The sequence below is a fragment of the Zootoca vivipara genome, chromosome 13 (genome assembly GCF_965207765.1).
Source record: "Zootoca vivipara chromosome 13, rZooViv2.hap1.1, whole genome shotgun sequence".
NCBI lineage: Eukaryota > Metazoa > Chordata > Lepidosauria > Squamata > Lacertidae > Zootoca > Zootoca vivipara.
Window position 1 is genome coordinate 13178358 of NC_142596.1, and position 20145 is coordinate 13198502.

Consider the following 20145-nt stretch of genomic DNA (forward strand, 5'->3'; position numbering starts at 1 on the left):
AGGCTCTCGCGAGAACTCCGAGAGCGCGGCGGTGCCTTTCTGCCTGCCGACCGGCAACTTCCCGGTTGCCATAGCGACAGCGGCGGGGGCCTAGGCCTTTGCCGGCGGCCTGCTTGCCTACATTTTTTTCCGGCTAATCTCCGATATTGGGAGGTGGGGGCGGGGTGGGCAGTGCTTTTTTTCTTTTAAAAAAAAATATATGTTTAGGGATACGTTCCTTTTCCTACTCATATTGAAATACTGCCCCTCAATGAGGCCAAACTTAGATGCACAAAATGTTTAAGGGTATGCGTCGTCGTCCCCCCAAAAAAGCACTGGCGATGGGAAGGACTAGCGAAGGCGACGGCTCCTTTCGTTAGCTGAATTAACAAAACGAAGTCATAATATCATGAGCAGTGGTGAAGAAAACCCAACTCTGTAAACTGTTTGTAAATACAGCGAAACAAAACCTCTTCGCCCTAGATTTTGACGCCTGAGATGTCGACTTTCAAGGCTCCCCTAATTTCTGTGGTTGTCTGCTGTCTAAAACTGTATTTCTCATTGCGTTTAAATTGTTGTAACCTGCCCTAGGGCGTTGGGGCGAAGGGCATGTGGTAATAATAAAAACAACAATAAAATTTTTTAATAATAATAATAATGATAAATGCTTACATAATACAGTTATTGTTATATATATATATATATATATATATATATATATATATATATATATATATATATATATATATATATTATAATTTTTATTCTGCCCTCCCTCCAAAGATCTCAGGGGCATATACATGATTTTGCTATCACAACAATGCAACTGGGTAGGAGAGTGCAACTGACACAAAATTACCCACTGATAAACCCTTTATCTTCATTTTCATCCTTTCTTTTGATCCAAACTACTTTCTTCTCCCAGAACCCATTTCGCCTGCACTCTCCCTTGCTCATTTATCGGTACCTAAACATCCCACCTTGGATATATTTTACTTATCTGCTCCTGGGACCCACAGTTTCTCATTCTATGCTTCTTCTTTTTCTTTTTTGGACATTAATAATAGAATTCAAGAGTTGGAAGTGATGCAAAAATATGCAGCGGTCCCATACGGGGATCAAACCTGCAACCTTGGCATTAACGCCATGCTCTAACCAACTAAGCTATCCATATGTCTCAAACAGGCAGGGTTGCAGGTAAATACTGAGACCACCTCAACTCATAAAACAGTAGCAAGGTGGTGGACCATAACATGATTAAGGCATCATAAAATATAGAACAGGTGACCAACACTGAATTAAATTCATTCTCTTATGAATATTTGACAAAACTTTCATAGAATCATAGGAAACTGCCTTATACTGATCCAGACCATCTAGCTCCATGTTGTCTACACACTAACTGGCAGTAACTTGGATGTTTCAGGCAGTAGTATCTCCAAGCTCTTATTTGTTGATGCCAAGGATTGAACTAGGGACCTTCTACATGCAAAGCAGCTGCACTGTCATTGAGTTATGATTTTCAAAGGGTGACAAAATATCAGAAATGTAGGTGCCATATGATTTCAATAGGAACTCTGTCATTCTGTATACATGATGTTGGTTGCCATGGGCTACTTGTAATGTGGAGTGGAACAGCAGCTTCAGTTGCATGATTTCCATGTGCCTATTCCACTGAACAGACAAAACTGGGACGTTTTGATACCAAGGGACGTCAGTCCACCATTCTTCCACTAACAGCCATCCAGCTCCAAGGCAGTGGTGAAGCTAAAACATATAGGGAAGGGCACCATCCCATATCAACATTGCCTAAATAAGAGTCTGTTAAGGGTTTTGTTGTATCTTAGAGCTTGAGCAAAGAAGGAAAGCCCATGTTAAAGCAAAAGGTTCATTTGTTAATTGGATTTTCTGTTTAAGGGAACATGCTTGACTTAGATTATTCTCTCTCTTTATAGATGAATTATTTTATATGACATGTATGGACACACAAGCACACATCCACCAACAAGCAGGATCCAGCCGAAAATGTTTTATGGTTGGCATCCATCTGTCTCAGGAGACAATGGAGAAGTGTGTCTTTGGGGGTGAATCAAACTGCTGGAAAGTTACAGCACCTGCTGTAGAGACTGATACAAGAGAAACATGTTTGGTTGTAGCTGGGGCAGATGAAAGTGTCCAGCGTGCTCCTGCAGAGAAGACTTCTGGCGCTCTCGCCATGGTGAACAGCGGATCCCACGGTAGCTCCAATGAAATGCGAGGGCAGGGATGCAGAGTGCATAGCACTGTATGTATTGGAAACTCCCCAATGCGGTTGCCATGAGTGGAGGTACTTCTGTTTCTTTTAAGACGGATCTGAATTTGGACTTAAGAAACAGATGTGTTCTGGATGAAGAAGAAAGATAACCTGCTAAATCAATTGGCCACTGAGTGCCAAGGTTTTGATCTCCCGTAATTGGAATGCTACGTAAGTGAAGGGGAGCCTTTGTTCTCTTTTTACATTATATTTATGTTATATTTTCTGTGCTATGATTCGGCATGCCTTCACTGAATGGACTACAAATATATGAGAAATGCAAGAGGAAATCAACAAGAACCTATAATTTTCTTTACCGAGTACTTGAAAGAATAGACTGTGTGAAATACTGTGATGGTACATTGCATACTAAAGAAAACTCTAATTTTGATTTACTTTTATTATGGTTTTGGCTAGACACCAGCTCACTACCGGTAGAAGGTTGGAAAGGAGTAAAGGAGATAAGTGCTGGAAGTAAGCCAGGAGTCGTGCGTGGCCGGACGCTGGAGTGCTTTCGGTTTTGGAGAGGCAAAATGGAGTTGTGGAGTACTTAGAAATGAGTTTTCAAAGGAGGGGCAATGTTGAAGAAAATTGTTTGATTACAACATGAAGGAAAAGAAGATAAACAAATATTTCACACAGAAACACCAGGATATAAATTCCCTCTGCAAGTTAATGGATATAGATTTATTAAATACGAACGAAAGTTATCACACCAGTGGCCGCTAAAACAAAGGATTAAGATTGGAATTGTGGAATTTGGACTGATTAAGAGAATTAGAGCAGGACCAAGGATTAGCATCAACTCCAGATAACCGGAACACGGAAAGTCATCCATAAACATTGAATTCGGAACTGATTAATTGGCTTTTTTGTTGTTTTGTGATTTGGCATGATTTATTATTCTATTAATGTAGCCTCCATTGGATTGTTATTAATGAAAAATTAATAAAAATTAATTTAACTCAGTGTGCTGCTGCAGATACACTATGGCAGTTATTCTCTCTGCACTCCTCCCAGCAGTCATTCCTATGGTCACTCCTATGGATGCATGGTCTGTTTGTCTCCAGGCACCACGGTCGGGTCATCTGCAAAGGATTCCCACATGGTAGGGTTCATGTTGTCATGCCACGTTTGCAGACATCTTTGTAACACAGAATTGGTATGCTAACAGGCCTAGTGCCTGAATCCAACTCCCTGTAGAGCAGTGGTCTTCAACCCCTGGGCCACGGACCGGTACCGGTCCATGGATCAATTGGTACCGGGCCACCCGAGGAACATTAAATACAATTAAATTAAAATGATTAAATCAAAACAATCTAAATAAAATATAAGCAATCAACGTCCCCCCCTCCTCAGCGGGCCGCAGTAAAATTATCAAACGTTGACTGGTCCGCAGTGATAAAAAGGTTGGGGAGCACTGCTGTAGAGCACATCCTTGGGGATCCTGCCATCTTCCATTATGTACTTGACCAAGCTTGTGTGCAAGACTCGGGGGGGGGGGGCTATGTTGGCAAAGTTCCAGGAGCACAGCAAAGTTCCATCTTGCATATTAACCTAAAACAGGTTTGAAGGTTCTTTTTCAGCCTGAGGGCAACCTTCCAAGGGCCTGAAATGTTTTCTTTTTCTGGGCAACCTTTCCAAGGGCCAGAAGCAAAAGGCGTCAGATGAATGAAACAAAATTTTATCTTCACATAGTAGGCTAGTTTCTACACACCATCGCACACCCATCTCCTCCATCCAGACAAACAATAGGCATGATCAGAGTTGGCACAGCTGTTAGGTGGGGTGAGGCTACTGCAGAATCTCTGCAGGATCCCTGCAGAAGCCAGCGCCTGCGTGGGGGCACCTGGTTGTGCCTTTTTGGAATTTTGCGCCATGGCCCCCCTGCCCCCCATGCTATGCCACTGCAGGCTGGAAAGGCAGAGGGAGAGACATGTTTTGTTTTCTGTTTGGAATCAAGGCTGCGGCTATGAAACAAGACCCTTTTGGGATGTTAATGCTGTGAATCCCTCTATTGTAGGCTCAGATTATATATGTGTAAATAAACCATATATCATAAAGATACCACAGTCTCTGCTGTGCCTCATTCCAAAGGAAACACAAACCCTGCGTGAGTGCCTGGAACCCCTGGACTGCTCCAAGATTGGGGTGGCATGCTGAAGCACACTAGGATGTCACACTACTCAGCCAACGCTGCTCCCACGCTATAGCATTTTGCTGAATATTTGTCAAGCAGAGAAGTTATTTGCTCCTCACAAACAATAAAGTGGTGCTTATGCCAACACAGAAAAGGTTGGTTGTAGGATGAATGCAAATGAAATGGGAACACTGTTTGCAAAAGGTTTTGCAAGCTGTGAAAAATGTTCCTTTCATTTTTGAGTGTGTGCAAACACAAACTAGGACTCCAGGAGCAAAATGTTCACCTGTACAGAGTGAGGGTAAAGACTCTTGATCACATTCTGTTTCTGTGATGGTGTCATGTAGTGAAATCTGATGAGTTACATGGTTCCATCGCAAAGACATTTAAAGCACTACAAATGCTGTTCTGATGTTTTAATCTCTGGCGTTTCATTTGCGGTTTACATTTTGCACATTGTATGTTTTTATTCTGTAAGCCGCTAGAGGACAAGACAAGGTGAGAAATAGGGCACATTTTTAAAATTAATAAATTCTATGAAGTAATTAGGAATCAAGCCCATCTCTATCCATATCCCACCCCCGCCCCACCCCGCCCCAATAGCTCCATTGGTGGCACTGTGGTCTAAACCACTGAGTCCCTTGGGCTTGCTGATCGGAAGGTTGGTGGTTCGAATCCGCACAACAGGGTGAGTTCCTGTTCCTCTGTCCCAGCTCCTGCCAACGTAGCAGTTCGAAAGCACACCAGTGCAAGTAGATAAATAGGTACCGCAAGCGCCATAACTCTCCAGAGGTTTGACTTTACCCCTGAAGGCACATACTTCCATTGTCTCCCAAGACAGACGGATGCCAACAACCTAGGAATGCATTATTACACACCAACAGCATCGGTGTGTGAAATGCACAGCATCAGGACCTAGCTGACTTCCCATGGTAAGCGTAAGGTTGTCAGGGGCGATTGTCTCTTTAATTTTGTGTTATACCACACTCCCTGTCACAGCCATTTTGTGTTAAGATATGCCATTTTGTGGTTGGCACACCCAACACACTCTCAACTTCTGAAATGTGCCCACTAGTTCAAAAAGGTTGGCAACCCTTTCCATAGTGAAACAAACCCCTAGGAATCTCTTCCTCCTCATTCATTCATTCATTCATTCATTTATTAACAAGATTTATATACCAATTATGTATGGAAGTGAGAGCTCGACCATAAAGGCGGCTGATCACCGAGGAATTGATGCTTTTGAATTATGGTGCTGGAGGAGACTCTTGAGAAGATCAAACCTATCCATTCTGAAGGAAATCAGCCCTGAGTGCTCACTGGAAGGACAGATCCTGAAGCTGAGGCTCCAATACTTTGGCCACCTCATGAGAAGAGAAGACTCCCTGGAAAAGACCCTGATGTTGGGAAAGATTGAGGGCACTAGGAGAAGGGGACGACAGAGGACGAGATGGTTGGACAGTGTTCTCGAAGCTACCAACATGAGTCTGACCAAACTGCGGGAGGCAGTGGAAGACAGGAGTGCCTGGCATGCTCTGGTCCATGGGGTCACAAAGAGTGAGACATGACTGAACGACTAAACAACAATATACCATTTTTTCATCAAAAAGCTCCATGTGGTTTTCAAAAACAATATAAAATATTTACTGAAAATCCCAAAAACTGAAAACAAGTTAACCTAAAATTTAGCAAAAACATATAGTCATTAGATTTTTTTTCTTGCTATACACACACAAATAAAACTTTGTGTTAAAATCAAATTCTTATTCTGATACTGTATTCTTCTTGGTTCTCATAATCATGGATATAAGATTGGTATAAGCTGTTATCTGGAATTCTCACAAGAACTGGAGATCTGTGTTTTCTCAACCAATTCTTAGCAGCCATAGCAAATGACTTGATGCAGAATTAATAGCAGATAAATATGATGGATGGGTCTGTAATTTCATCCGGCACATTAGCAATGCCACACAATTCCAGCAAATGGTTCCCCAATGGGTGGTTGAGCTAGGAAGATACTGTGGAGATTAAATTATCATTTAAAATTGTGCCTGGTGTTTATTCATGTTAATATATAAATCAACTTTATGGAGTGTTTCCCTTGCTCCTTGCTTAGCTGCAAATAACGATGTGCCCCATAAGGTAAAATCAAATCAAATAAGGGTGCTGGTGTTGTTTTTAACTACGCAAGTGAATGATTCTCTCATTTTGTTGCCAGCTGCATGTAAGTCTCAGGACAAAATTTGGAAACAACCTCCTGTTCTCATAAATTCCTGGAAGGATTCCTTTTTTCGGCAGGGGAGGCGCCGGAAAGGACAATCTGCTTCCCACTGACGTTAATAGGGAAAACAGCCTCTTATCTGACTTTTGTAGGTTGCATTTACAATACAGTAGATTCGAAATCACCGGGGAAGGGGGAGGGACTTCACACGCCAGTCCACCACCCCTTTCGTACAACGGGCATCATTTGGCACACGCCGGATTCCGTACAACATGGCTGTTCCTCACAACGGAGCAACCCAGGCAAAATGCGAAGTAATAATAATAAATCAATCCCACCTACCCGTCCCGCCACTGTAGATCGGCGGACCATTGCTTGCTTGCTTGCTTGCTTGCTCCCCCCCCCCCTTTTAAGCAGTGCACTCAAGTCGGTCCTTGCCCAGCACACTCTCAAACCGACCCACGGGAAGCTACCGTACTGCAGCTTGCTTTAAATAAAACAAAAAGTTAAATAATTTGCACTTGATTACTGGGCGGGGGAGGGAATAAACATCTTTGGGAGGGAAGCGAGAGAGAGATATTGGCATCCTCCAACTTCGCGCCTTGTCAATTTCAAACCCCCTGCCTAATATTTGTTGACTTGGCAGCCAGCATGGAAAGTGGGGACCTCCCACGCACCTCCCTCGGGACGGCTTTCTCTCCCTGCCCATAATAAATACCAATCCCCATCGCCGCCAGGTTTTATCCCCAGGTGCCTAAAGGCTGCCGAGAAACCGCCTCCCCAGAGATGCACATTTCCGAACAACAAGCTTTGCAAGGAGGACTGCAAGGAAATAGGACCCAGTCTGCCGCTGCAGCAGCAGCAGCAGCTGAGAGAAAATAGCAGATTTGCTAATGCCTCGCACGTAGTGTTTTGCAGGAACTTCAGATCAATCTGGATCGTGGGGAAGAGAGAAGGGGGAGCCTTGGCTGCATGATAATCGAGCTTTCATATTGCCCACCCCCCTCCCCTCACATTTCCACTCCACCCCACGCCCCTCACCATCAAATTAAAACCGCTTGAGCATCCCCAGGTACTTGCCAGCGGTGCGTGTGTGTGTGTGTATGTGCTCGGGAAAGGACCCTACCCCACCCAGAGAGGCATCTAACCCGGCTGAAGGAACGCCCATAGCCGAGTCCAGATTCTCAGATGCTAATGTGGTTAGATGTAGCCTGAGCCCTGGCGATGCTCACGTTGGGCGGGAGCCACAGAAATCCTCGCAGGGCTCCCTGACAGTTTGGGACCTGATCCTCTCTCAGACCTTGAAACTTCGGCAGGTCGTTAGCATGGGGACACAGGATGAGGAGGAAAAGGGTTTGTACTCTCAGGATGTCTGACTCGGACGGGGGTGAGTGGACTGTCTGTGCGTGGTGGGTGGGTGGCGGCGGAGGGGGAGAAGGCTGAGTGTGTTGCTTTGACATCTAGCTCTCGGGCGAGGAAACGAGGATGGGTGAGGCATCCATCTGCCATGGCTCTCCAGCTGGACTGAATGCAACAGGATGCATTGACCTTGGTTAGCTGGGCAGTGTAGATTTCCTCCCTGGCAACGGCGCCCAAGACTCGGTTGCTGCTTGCTACCTTTCTCTTGTTATGACCAGGTAATGTCTAGCAGCCGAAGGTGGGAGGGGGGATTGCCGAAGGCAGGCAGATCTCATTTTGCTTTTGTGCATAGACTAGAGCATAGAGCACCTAAATCAAGGATGCTATTGTTTGGGGGGGAGCCTGCTGGATGCTGAAGGATTTTTCGCGGATGTCGAGCAACCCAGGTCCCTAACCATATTTACTTGACAACAAGTCCCGCTGCTGGTTGCAGTGGGGTTTCCTTTCAAGTAGGTGTCGTGTGAGGATTGCAACCGGAGAGAGGGGGGAGTCATATCCCACGATGCTTCAGATGCAAGCGGGGAATCGACGACTGGCTTGTTTTTTTTCAATGTACATGCTGCTGCGTTAACCTGTTCAGTATATGTATGCATACTGTACTAGCATGTTAACAAGCCAGTCTAGCCACACTGACGCTAGCAGGTTCCCCAGCGACACGTAATCTCCTTCCGTTGCCCACAAAAGGCAAGTAGGCTATTATTAGGGCATAGCGGTTGATAAACGTACTAGACGAGCTCTCTCATCAAGGAAATACAGTTCATTAGTGTTCTGTATTATACCTTACAAAAGGAAAGTGTTGCCTTCTCTGCAAGGTAAGATTCCGGTTGTTCGTGTTTGTTGGCTCAGAGAGGCAACCTGCTGTTGCTCCAAAGTGGCAAAGAAAGAAAAAAAATGCAACGCTGGGCGATACCTTACAGGAGTACCATAAAGGCCAAATCTGCAAGATGGCTGTCCACACAAGGGATGAGGGAGAAATTGGATTCTGTTCACATTTAAAAGCAAATCTATCAATTTTCTCCTTTCTGAAACAATATGAGAACTGAAACACCACCATCCTTTGAAGTTTCCGCATATCCAAATTTTGCAATGCGGTTCTCCAACCGACCAGGTTTTTCATTATTAAAAATTTGCATATTTTAGGGGAAATGTGCATAAGGAATAATATATTGGTAAAAATGACATACAAAAATGCATTCTGTTATGAAAAATGCTTGCAAAAATGTGTGTGTTAGTCAAAAACTGTATACAGAAATGTGAATATTCGGAGAAATTTGCACCAAAATGCTGATAAAATTTTGTGAGGATTTAAAAATAAATAAATCACAAATTGCTGCAGGAATATGGGGAAATGAAATTATGAATGGAAAAATTAGAAACTGGGAGAAGCAGAATTGACAGATTTTTTCCCCGTCCCCAGTCCACACCCCAAACAGTGCAGTGGCAACACCCACATTCTAGCACCCTATTGATGTTGGATCTAACTATTCTACATAGAAGAGATGTGTCATCTTAGAGCCGTTCCAATATATGCGTAATTGCAATAAATGCATAGTTGTCACTTATTTGCCGCTGGAGATCTAGGCATCTTTCCTTCAAGTAGTATTTGGGTTGCAAAGGTATTGCATTACCTCAATACTTCTCAAGGCATAACTGACTATCAATGGGAAAACACACTTTCCTTTCCAGTGAGGGTATTGCCTGCAATTGATGATTGACATAAGAAACAAACAAAGCTGTGTGAGTGTCATTAGGTGTGGCCATGCCATAACAACTTTGCAGTGCACTGCTGTGAATTTTTAGTCAGAAGTAAGCCTCACTGTGTTCAATTTTCTCCCAGGAAAGGGTGCATAAGACTGCAGGCTTGTGTAAAGTTGTGCACTCCTTGGCTTCACTCTGGAACACACCACATTGAGACAGGGCAGCCCCACCCCGTTTGGTTCATAGAATCATAGAGTTGGAAGAGACCACAAGGGCCATCCAGTCCAACCCCCTGCCCTTTATGTGATAAAGGGCTGTAGCACTATTGATGCTAGGATGGGGGCATTGCTATTTATAACAATGATAATGAGCCATATGACATTTTCCTGAAAGCATTTCATTTAAAGCACTTTGTACCCATTACCATAGAAATCCTTATGGCATCCCTGCAAAGCAGGCCTATATTTCCAGATTGTAGAGCAGTGTGCTGATTACGGGGGCGAGAAATAGTTGTTTGCCTATTCAGTCATCCTAACCATGCCTACTCAGAAGTCCCACTGAATCCAGTTGGACTTACTCCCAGGTAAGTGGGGTTAGGATTTCAGCCTGCGATTTCCAGCTAGGGATTTCTCAGTTCATGCTGTTTACCACTGCACTTGCCCAGCCAAGGAGGGAGGGCTGCCTTTGCATTTTTATTCTCTGGAAAGGTCCATAAAGCTATCCTTTAAATAAAAATAAAAATAAATCAGGCTATCAGATAGCAATGAACCGGAACAAGGCGTACAGCGGCAGCTTTTGACCTTCACAGTCATGAATTCTCATTTCCAATCCGGTCTTTGAAACTAAACTAGATGATGAAATATGATTATAGCTCCGATGAAATATTCCCATCCCTTTTTCATCTCCTTTCTCAAAGAAATCTGGGTAAGTCCTTCAAGGACTGGTTTCTTCGGCTGTTGCTTTTAAAACCTTATTTTCTGCTGTGTTAACCTGCTCACTTTATGTGTACAGCAATATATTAACAAGCAATATATTAACAAGAATACAGTCATCAGGGTTAGCAGCCATTGATAACCTTCTCCTCCTGGAATTTGCCTAATCCTCCTTTAAAGCCATCCAAATTGGTGGCGATCAGTGCCTCCCATGGAAGGGAGTTCCATAGTTTAGCTATGTACTGCACAAAGAAGTCTTTTATTTGGCCTGTCCTGAATCTCCCAACATTCAGCTTTGTTGGATAGCCAATGGCTACCCAAGGGTTGATCTACAATAGAGTAGGAACACTATATATAAGTCAGAAATTAAATCGTTATAACAAAAGAAAAGAAAAGAAACACTATGTAAAAGCGCATAGAAAAGTTTCCTGCTCTACAGTGCCATCTGGTGCTGTTTGTTTATAATGGATTCAAAACATTTTTTTTTACTAATGTAGCTAAGCCCCAAGTTAAGTTGGAAGCAAAGAGCATCCACTTTGCATGTATGGTAAATCTGTCTTGCACTAGCAGGCAGGTGAGTTTTCAGTTTGCACAACAGAGGAATCCAACGAAAGAATTGCACTAGCAGAAACTCATTTCACAGCAGATTGTACAATCTATATTGCAAATGAAGTTACCAGCAACGTGCGTGTGCAATTGTCCAAACATTTTGCCAGCGGAACAGGTATAACACTAAGTGACACTGGATACAATCCACAACACACACACACACACACACACACGTACACACGTGCTTTAGGTGGGCCCATAAAAGTCGAATAAAACATTCAGACATAAAAGTGCATTTTCAAATGCAGTTTTGTCCCGTGTATACCTCTTTTTCTCTTTTTCCATTTGCTACAGTATTATTGTGTGTTCTTGCTCTGATGTAGAAAAAAAAGCCACCTAGTAGCTACCTCATTCCTTCTGAAAGAGACCTGAATTCAATTCAGCACTTGCCTGTTTGTACCACAACTAAAACAGCTCAATGGTTTAACCTTTTTTGATGTCTCTACAGCTGTTCAAACTTCAGGAAAGCCTGGAAGTGTGCCTTATATGAATGCATCAGGTACCATTTATCAGTTACAATACATAAACTTTTAACTTGCCTTGGTGATTTCACTATGTAAAAAAGAAATCTAAATGAAGAAATTGTTTTATGACCTGTACGCTGGCAAACATGGTAATAATAATAATGTTTTAACTTCTATACAGCATTTTTGAGTGTTCAAAGTACAAGGCATACATTGTGGTTGTTGTTTGTTTGTTTGTTTGTTTGTTTAATTTATATCCCGCCCTATACCCAGGGGGGTCTCAGGGCAGTTCACAGAATAAAATCAAGATATAAAACCACAAAATACCTAATAAAAATAAAAACAACAACCCAATAGCCCAATAGATGTTGTTGAGACAATTTCCGTGCAAGACAGGCCATTGACATCATTCTTGCACTGCAGATATTTGGGACTGTAAGCAGGCTAAGGATAAGAGGCAGGGACCATAGCCCAGTGACACAGTACATGCAGAAGGTTGTCACAGCAATCCTGTGCACCTCCAGTTAAAAGGATCAGATGGCAAATAATTGAGACCCTTTTGGAGCCCCTGGAGAACTGCTGCCAGTCAGAGCAAACAGTATTGGGCTAGATGAATAAAATGTCTGATCTTGTAGAAGGGTAGTAGTGGGATACTGGGATAGTAAAATAAAAAAGGTAAAGGACCTTTGGACGGTTGTTGTTGTTGTTGTTGTTGTTTAGTCGTTTAGTCGTGACCCTCTTCGTGACCCCTCTTTGGACGGTTAAGTCCAGTCAAAGGCAATTATGGGGCTACGGCGCTCATCTCGCTTTCAGGCCGAGGGAGCTGTCCACAGACAGCTTTCCAGGTCATGTGGCCAGCATTACTAAACAGCTGCACAACGGAACACTGTGACAGAAACCAGAGCGCATGGAAATGCCATTTACCTTCCTGCTGTAGCGGTACCTATTTCTCTACTTGCACTGGCGTGCTTTCAGACTGCTAGGTTGGCAGGAGCTGGGACAGAGCAACGGGAGCTCACCCCATCGCGGGGATTCGAACCGCTGACCTTCCGATTGACAAGTCCAAGAGGCTCAGTGGTTTAGACCACAGTGCCACCCGCGTCCCTTACAGCTTGCTTACGGCTGGCGTTACACTTAAACGAGGAACTTCCCAAACCACACTTTTAGCCACTAAACTAAAGCAGCTCACTCGCTACTATAGCAGACTCTCTCCAAGTGTCCCTATTTTGCAGGGACAGTCTTGGAGATAGGCAGCATCCTAATGCTATCTCTACAACCAAAACATGCCTCCTGTTTTTGTTCACAGGTGAAGAAGTGAAAATCTCGAAAGCCCAGCAGGATGTGAAGCCCAGAGATGAGCAGTAACTACTGCAACAACGCGTCATTGAGCATGAGTGTCAACGAGGTGTCCACCTTTCCCCTCACTCTGGAACAAAAAACCGGCTTTGCCTTTGTGGGGATCCTGTGTGTCTTTTTGGGACTTCTGATTATCAGATGCTTCAAAATCTTATTAGACCCTTATAGCAGTATGCCATCCTCCACGTGGGAGGATGAGGTGGAAGGGCTTGATAAGGGGACGTTTGAATATGCGCTTGCATGAAATACTCCAAAACCAAATTACCCTGCCTTAATTCTTATGTGTGTGTTTTTTTTCATTTGGGAGGGGAGGGGCCCTGTAATTCCTTAGTAAGGAAGCATTTGTAACAGACACCTATGTTTTGAAGACATGGGGGTGGCATTTTTGCTTTGTTTTGTTAAATAAAGGCTTTGTTGCAGATTCATAATCATTTTCACGTGGTTTCTGCTTCGGCATGCAGTGCTTTTTTCCTCGGGGTGACGCAGGGGTACGCATATCCCTAAACATTTTGTGAATCTAAGTTTGGCCTCATTGAGGGGCAGTATTTCAATATGAGTAGGAAATTGAGAGTACCCCTAAACATTTTTAAAAAGAAAAAAAAGCACTGTGTGCAGGTAAGAACGAAGTGTGCAAAGGTGTGCAAATACGGTAATTGTGCAAATGAGAAAGAAGTCGTGAGGGAGGACGACATTTCAAGCATGGTCAAGATTTGCAAGTCCAACCTGAATAGAAAATTACAATGCCTTGATTTTAGCCTTGGGGACCAAGTGTTACTAGGCCAGGCACAGGGGGAGGCAAGCAGAGAGATTGAGCTAACCAACAGTTTGTTTTTATGAGGCTGGGGAGAGGAGAGGATCAACCTCCCCCCTCTTTATCTCTCTCCTTCAGGGCTCCCAGGAGGGTTGAGAGCCCTGCTTCTGACCCAGGAACACCTAGAAGGGGCTAGCTTGGAGCAGTCCTTACTTCTGCTTACTGTCTCACACAATGAAGACTATGTGAAAAAGCTCTAAGAAGACACAAAGAAGAGGCAGTAACAAGTTGTGCCTCAAGGTCACCTCTTAGCTCATACAGCGAGAACGAGAGTGACAATATTTGACAGCTGTTCAATTCCATTTTTAAGAAATGCTGGAATCAAAATTTCATCTCAGCCTTGTCACTCTTGTTAAAGAGGTGCTCTGAGAGCCCGCTGAGATAAAGCCAATCGGCACAGACAGACCATTCATTCATCTCTATAATTTCATATTGTGCCGTTTGCCTTATAATCTAGACAAATGACAACCAAGGGAATTGCGGGTCTGTCGGCTAAATGAAAATGCCAGTCAGCGCTGGATCTTAAAGGGAAAGCTGAAAACGTGAAAGCCAGAGTCCAAAGAGAGGAAAGGGTTCGAATGCTGCAGGAAATAGGAATACAATGGAACGCTGTGGGGAGGTAACAGGGCTGCATGTGAGAATCATCTAGCTAGCAGGACTAGGGAACATTCCTTCCGGAGGCTTCATGAGGCACAGTGTGACATTTAAGAGAGTCAGTTTGCCTCCAGACTGACAATATTTTTTGGAAGTATTCTAGTGAATACAGGAAATTCAGGGTCTCTTCTTCTTTTATTGTACAATCATGTTCTCACAATGGTATCAGGGCAGTTATATGGAGACCCATTTTGAATACTGTTTGTGCCTGCAAGCCCGCTCACCCTTTCGGATGCAGCGGCATTGCGGGACAGAGGAGGCTTCACTGGGGCCCCGTGGGGGAATTCAACCTGGCTGGGCCCTGCTTTGGCAAATGGGGATGCACGCTAGGGCTTGGGCTGTGCGGGGGGCGGAGCCAATAGAGCCGGGGGTCTATTTTCATACCACAATTTCCCCCCCAGTTGTGCTAAAGCTTGTAAACCTATAGTGAGCTATCAAATGCAGAAACTAAAAGAACAAACAGTCCAAGCACACAACTACCAAAGGGCCGTCTAACGTTTGTTGGATTATTTAACTCAAAGATGGAAAAACTGTGGTTCTTCGGGAGTGGTTGGACTCCCAACTCCCACTAGTCCCATCAAGCATGACCAATGGTCAGGGACTTTATTTGTTTGTTTATATGTCATGAAATTTATATACCACTTGATTGTAGGGGGGGGGAGCTCAAAGTGGTTTACGAAAAACGATAAAACAATGAAATTATCGCAATAAAACAAAACAAATTAAAACTCCTGCAAACTTTATAAAGATTTGGGTAGCTTTATCCGAATAAGAATGTCTTCAGCAGACGCTGGATGGAATTCAGTGAAGTATGATGGGAGTTGTAGTCCATTGAAATCTGGAAGGTCACAGGTTCCCCATCAGTGATTTGATCCTTTGTTAGGTACTTCTACATGGATGCTCTCTGCCCAATTTTCCTTCTCATTCCACTTTCATCAGAACCCAGGATAGCTATCTTCCATAATATTCCCAAATTCCATGGCTGGCATTGAATTAAGTCTTACCTGGAGTCGTAGACCCATATAAATCAATGAACACAACTAAGAAGCACTGAATTCAATAGATCTACTCTGAGTACAACTTAGTGGTAAGCAGTGTGGTGTAGCGGTTAAGAGCGGTAGAACCTGGTGAACCGGGTTCACATCTCCGCTCCTCCACATCTAGCTGCTGGGTGACCTTGGGCTAGTCACACTTCTCTGAAGTCTCTCAGCCCCACTCACCTCACAGAGTGTTTGCTGTGGGGGAGGAAGGGAAAGGAGAATGTTAGCCGCTTTGAGACTCCTTCGGGTAGTGATAAAGCGGGATATCAAATCCAAACTCTTCTTCTTAGTGGACTACCACCCTCTGTATTTATATCCACTGTATCCCATCCATGGTAGGGGGGGTGGGGGTGCGTGACTGACTGAGCCTTTTCTCCATGCTTCAGGGCAGACCCCCACTCCAAAGTACTTCTTCACACACCATATAAACTATGGAATTCATTCCCACATCCCGACTTGGATGGCTTTAAAAGAATCGTTTTGCATTCTTATGTAACCGCCCCAAATCAAATGAACGGCAGCACTCAGGTGTTAAAGGATGGCGTAGTGATAGTAAGTATTCCGTGTTTTCATCAAGATAAAGATAATGTAAGGTTTTGTTCTTTTGCTGTCACCCTCAAACAGTTCCTAACTTCTTAGATAGGATAATCTAATGAGAGGCATCTTCAAATGTCCGTTTTTACCAAGAAACAGGTTGCCATACCCACAACTAATTTTTGCTGAATCACGCCCAGTGCCTAAAGTGAAAGAATGACCTTCGTAGGCTTCAAGGGTATAAATAAAGAAATCCAACGTATTGGCACGAATATTTAATTACTTTTAAACTTTGCTACATAGCCATTATTTCAGTAGCACATGACTGGCTGGGAATATGGTCCGAAACAGTCCTGTGCATATTTCTGTGAGTGCATTTACAATTGCAAACCTAGTTTATGAACTCAGAGGTCAAGATCTTGAAGAGTACCTAAATCACCTTCACTGGGTCCACTGACATTCAGGGAGAGCTGAGTGCCAGATCTGACTCCTTCCGTCCAAGAATTAATGGGCTCGTTACTAGCTAATATTTAAAAAGCTGAAATGTTCCCCTGGACACGTAGCTTCTGTTTCAAATTCAGGGATTGGCTGGTTCCCTCGGTGTCCTATATAGAAGAACCTGGCCGCAGAAGTATTGTTCGTGGTGGGAAAGGACACCATTGGCAAGGAATATTAGAAAATAGCTGCTGATTGGTTTAAAGAGAGGGCTTGCACAGTATTAACATTTGATATTCTGGAGGTGCCTAAAGATAGACAGCTGAAGCAGGCAGATCCCCAACAATACCAACATCCTCTCCGATATCATTTGTAAAAGGTAAGCTTTTTAAAAGTATTATTTCATTCCCCACCAGGGTTACGACTCAGTCATAATTTGGATGAATTGTTCATGTTGTGAAATCTTTGTCCGCAACAAATAGAGAGAGGGGAAAAACTACAGTCCATATTTTCTCCTAAGAAAGTAAATCCCAACAATGCAACAATGAATGCAACTTGAATGAATCAGAGATGATATATTCAGCATTTTGAGAGACAGAATTGAATAAAACAGCATCTGTAGATACAGCGCAATCAATATTGCCTTGGCCTTTTCATCAGCTCAGTGCCAAGAAGGGAAACGTGAACAGAAATCTGGGCATAAATAGAATCTAGAGGTGGGGGAAAGCTTTATACTTTGATCTGTCCCCAGGAGCATGTGTGTGTTGTATTAGGAAAGAAAGAAAGAAAGAAAGAAAGAAAGAAAGAAAGAAAGAAAGAAAGAAAGAAAGAAAGAAGGTGCAAGATCCTTAATGTTGTTCCTTTTTTCGCCCCACTGATTGATGAATGGAATTGCCAGCTTAAGTTGCAAATCTTGTCTGTTTAAAAGATGGTAGCATGCAATATAATGCAATATCTTTATTTAATATGCATATTCAGTGCTTTCAATTTTTTTTAAAAAAAAATGTGATTTGTTTGAACTTGTTTAATCTTTGCAAAGGCCTTTAGCCGCAAGCAATAAAAGTTTTCATTTTCTATTCCTGCACACACCTAGCTGTCCAAGATAGTAGACAGGGAGGCAGATTTCCACCTACATTGCAAGACAGACAGGAAGATGCACGCACATCAGAGCTGAGCCTACCAGTTGGGATCACAGCTGAACGATTCATATCCAGATGTGCATGCATGTGCGTTTGACTTGCACATGTGAACAGTGACAGCCAGTTCAGCAATAGAAACTTTACTGGAATATAATCTCCAAAGATACTTCCAGATTATATCAAATTGTTTGGAAGAGCACCAATATCTTTGGCTGTGGCACCCTGATTGATGTTTGCAAGCACACAGGCACCCAAAAGTTGCTGTGTTTGTAGCATTTGACCACGATCCAACGCAAACTAGGCATATCTGAGCCAATTAAATTCAATGAGCCTTAATGGCTTAATTTAGTGTTGGATTGTGTCCACTCGAGGCTAGCTTTGCATATCACTGAAAAAATAAACAAGTACCAAAATGCAAAATGTGTTTTCTATGGTGTGTGTGTGTGTGTTTTGTCAGCGATGATTGGTGGCAGACTGAAGTTAGAACCAAAGTGGTAAGAAAGTGGTGTAGCAGGTGGGTTGTGGATGCAGAACTCTTCCCTGACTCCACATCCTCTATCCCCAGTGTATAGTTGTTTTAGTGAAGGGTTCACATTTTGGTCCTGCCTGCTACTTTTCTGCTTAAAATACTCATTTACCCTCCCACTCACCCACCTCCACTCAGGTTTTTTTTCCTCCTCCTGCTTATCAAACTAGGGATGGGGAGAGAGTAAATTCAATTCACTCTGAACTTACCCAATTTTCTCCTTGCCTTGTGCCTTGGTCAGAGCCAGCTGGCAGAGCTTTGAATTATATTATTATTATTAATTTTTTATTCCATATTTGCAATTTTACTGCATTAACTATAAGCCTGTTTGAGTCTTATGTGAAAACTGAGAAGTAAATATGTAAGTTGCAAGCAGTCTCTGGGCAGAACTAAAGACTCCTGCATCATCCTTCTATAGTTGTGGCATCATTCTGAACCAGCTCTGATAGAAGGTATTATTTACTAAATGTATGACATGCCCAGGGTGGCAAATGCAAATGTGATAAAACAATAAAAACATCTTTAAAACATTTTTTAAAAAAACCCCAATTCCGATACAGATGCAGACTGGGAAAGTTGTCTACTTAAAAGGTTTGTTGGAAGAGAAAGGTTTTCAGTAGGCACCAAAAACACAACAGAGGCAGCACCTGTCTGATTTTTAAGAGGAAGAAATTGCAAACTGGGACGTGGATGGTGCTGTGGGTTAAACCACTGATCCTAGGGCTTGCTGATCGGAAGGTCAGCGGTTCGAATCCCCACGACAGGGTGAGCTCCCATTGCTCGGTCCCAGCTCCTGCCCACCTAGCAGTTCGAAAGCACGTCAAAGTGCAAGTAGATAAATAGGTACCGCTCCTGCGGGAAGGTAAACAGCATTTCCGTGCGTTGCTCTGGTTTGCCAGAAGCAGCTTAGTCCTGCTGGCCACATGACCCGGAAGCTGTACGCCGGCTCCCTTGGCCAGTAAAGCAAGATGAGCGCTGCAACCCCAGAGTCATCCGCAACTGGACCTAATGGTCAGGGGTCCCTTTACCTTTACCTTTAGGTGCCAGTTCTTGTATCATGCAGAATGGACCTTCTGATAAGATGCTACCTGCAGGGCACAGTGATCAACTGGATATATAAAGGGCAAAGTTGTTAAGCTTTCTTTGCAAAATATTTTTTTAAAGCTATTTTTAAGGAAATTTGGCAAAAACCTACACTTCCGATATGGATTGCCACACATCCGGATTTCCCCTTACAGTTCAGAGGTTTCCGCCTGGATACTGCTTCCAACTGCCGAATCCCAGCTATGTCCAGGAAATTCCAGACAAATGGCAGCCTTAAGAACTTAGCCCTGTAGCTAATTGGCAGCCAGTGCAATTATAGGTCTAGTGAGGACACAAGCTAAGCTTTGGGGCGGGACTTGCATTTAATGAGATGTGCTGACATGGTTCATTTCTGAGTACGTGTCGACATGCTGGTATTTAACTTCCCAAGCCCTAGACACCTTTAGACTCTGGCGCCTGGTGGAATGCCTGTTCCCAGTTTGATATCAACCTGCCCATGTATTCCGATTGTCTTCAGAGGGCCTGCTGTCCAAAATGAAGTGGATGGCAAGTCATGAGAACCTCGGAAGCTGCCCTATACCAAGTCAGACCATAGATCCCTCTTGCTCAGTGTGTACACAAAATGAAGTTTTTGAGCTATTTTTAAGGGAAATCGGCAAAAACAACACTGCTGATTTTCGCTTGGACATCGTTTCCGACAGCCAATTACTGGCTTACTGGGGTAAAGGTGGGGTATAAATGTTTTAAGGAAATAAGTAACAATAATTCAGTGGAAGCTGATCTTCCCTTGGGGAGGAATGGGGCACCACAAGAGGAGACCCTCTACTGACTTTGGGGGAGGGCGTAGCTCA

The 20145-nt window shown here is 43.5% G+C and overlaps 1 protein-coding gene across 2 annotated transcripts; it reads left to right on the forward strand.

Moving 5' to 3' along the window:
- Window positions 1-7375: 7375 nt before the first annotated feature.
- CTXN2 (cortexin 2) lies at window positions 7376-13539 on the forward strand. Of its 2 annotated transcripts, none has more exons than XR_015946797.1 (3): window positions 7376-8270; window positions 11740-11790; window positions 13062-13539. XR_015946797.1 is itself a non-coding variant. In XM_035131812.3 (3 exons), the coding sequence occupies exon 3, from the start codon at window positions 13110-13112 to the stop codon at window positions 13353-13355; it is 246 nt and encodes an 81-aa protein (XP_034987703.1). In that variant the 5' UTR covers window positions 7860-7986; window positions 11740-11790; window positions 13062-13109; the 3' UTR covers window positions 13356-13539. The 2 variants fall into 2 exon arrangements, 1 of the variants encoding a protein (XP_034987703.1); XM_035131812.3 differs by having other exon boundaries at window positions 7860-7986.
- The last annotated feature ends 6606 nt before the right edge of the window (window positions 13540-20145 follow it).

Excerpts from the sequence above, each read along its gene's own strand:
- CTXN2 (XM_035131812.3), top strand. The coding sequence starts at position 13,110 with ATGAGCAGTAACTACTGCAACAACGCGTCATTGAGCATGAGTGTCAAC.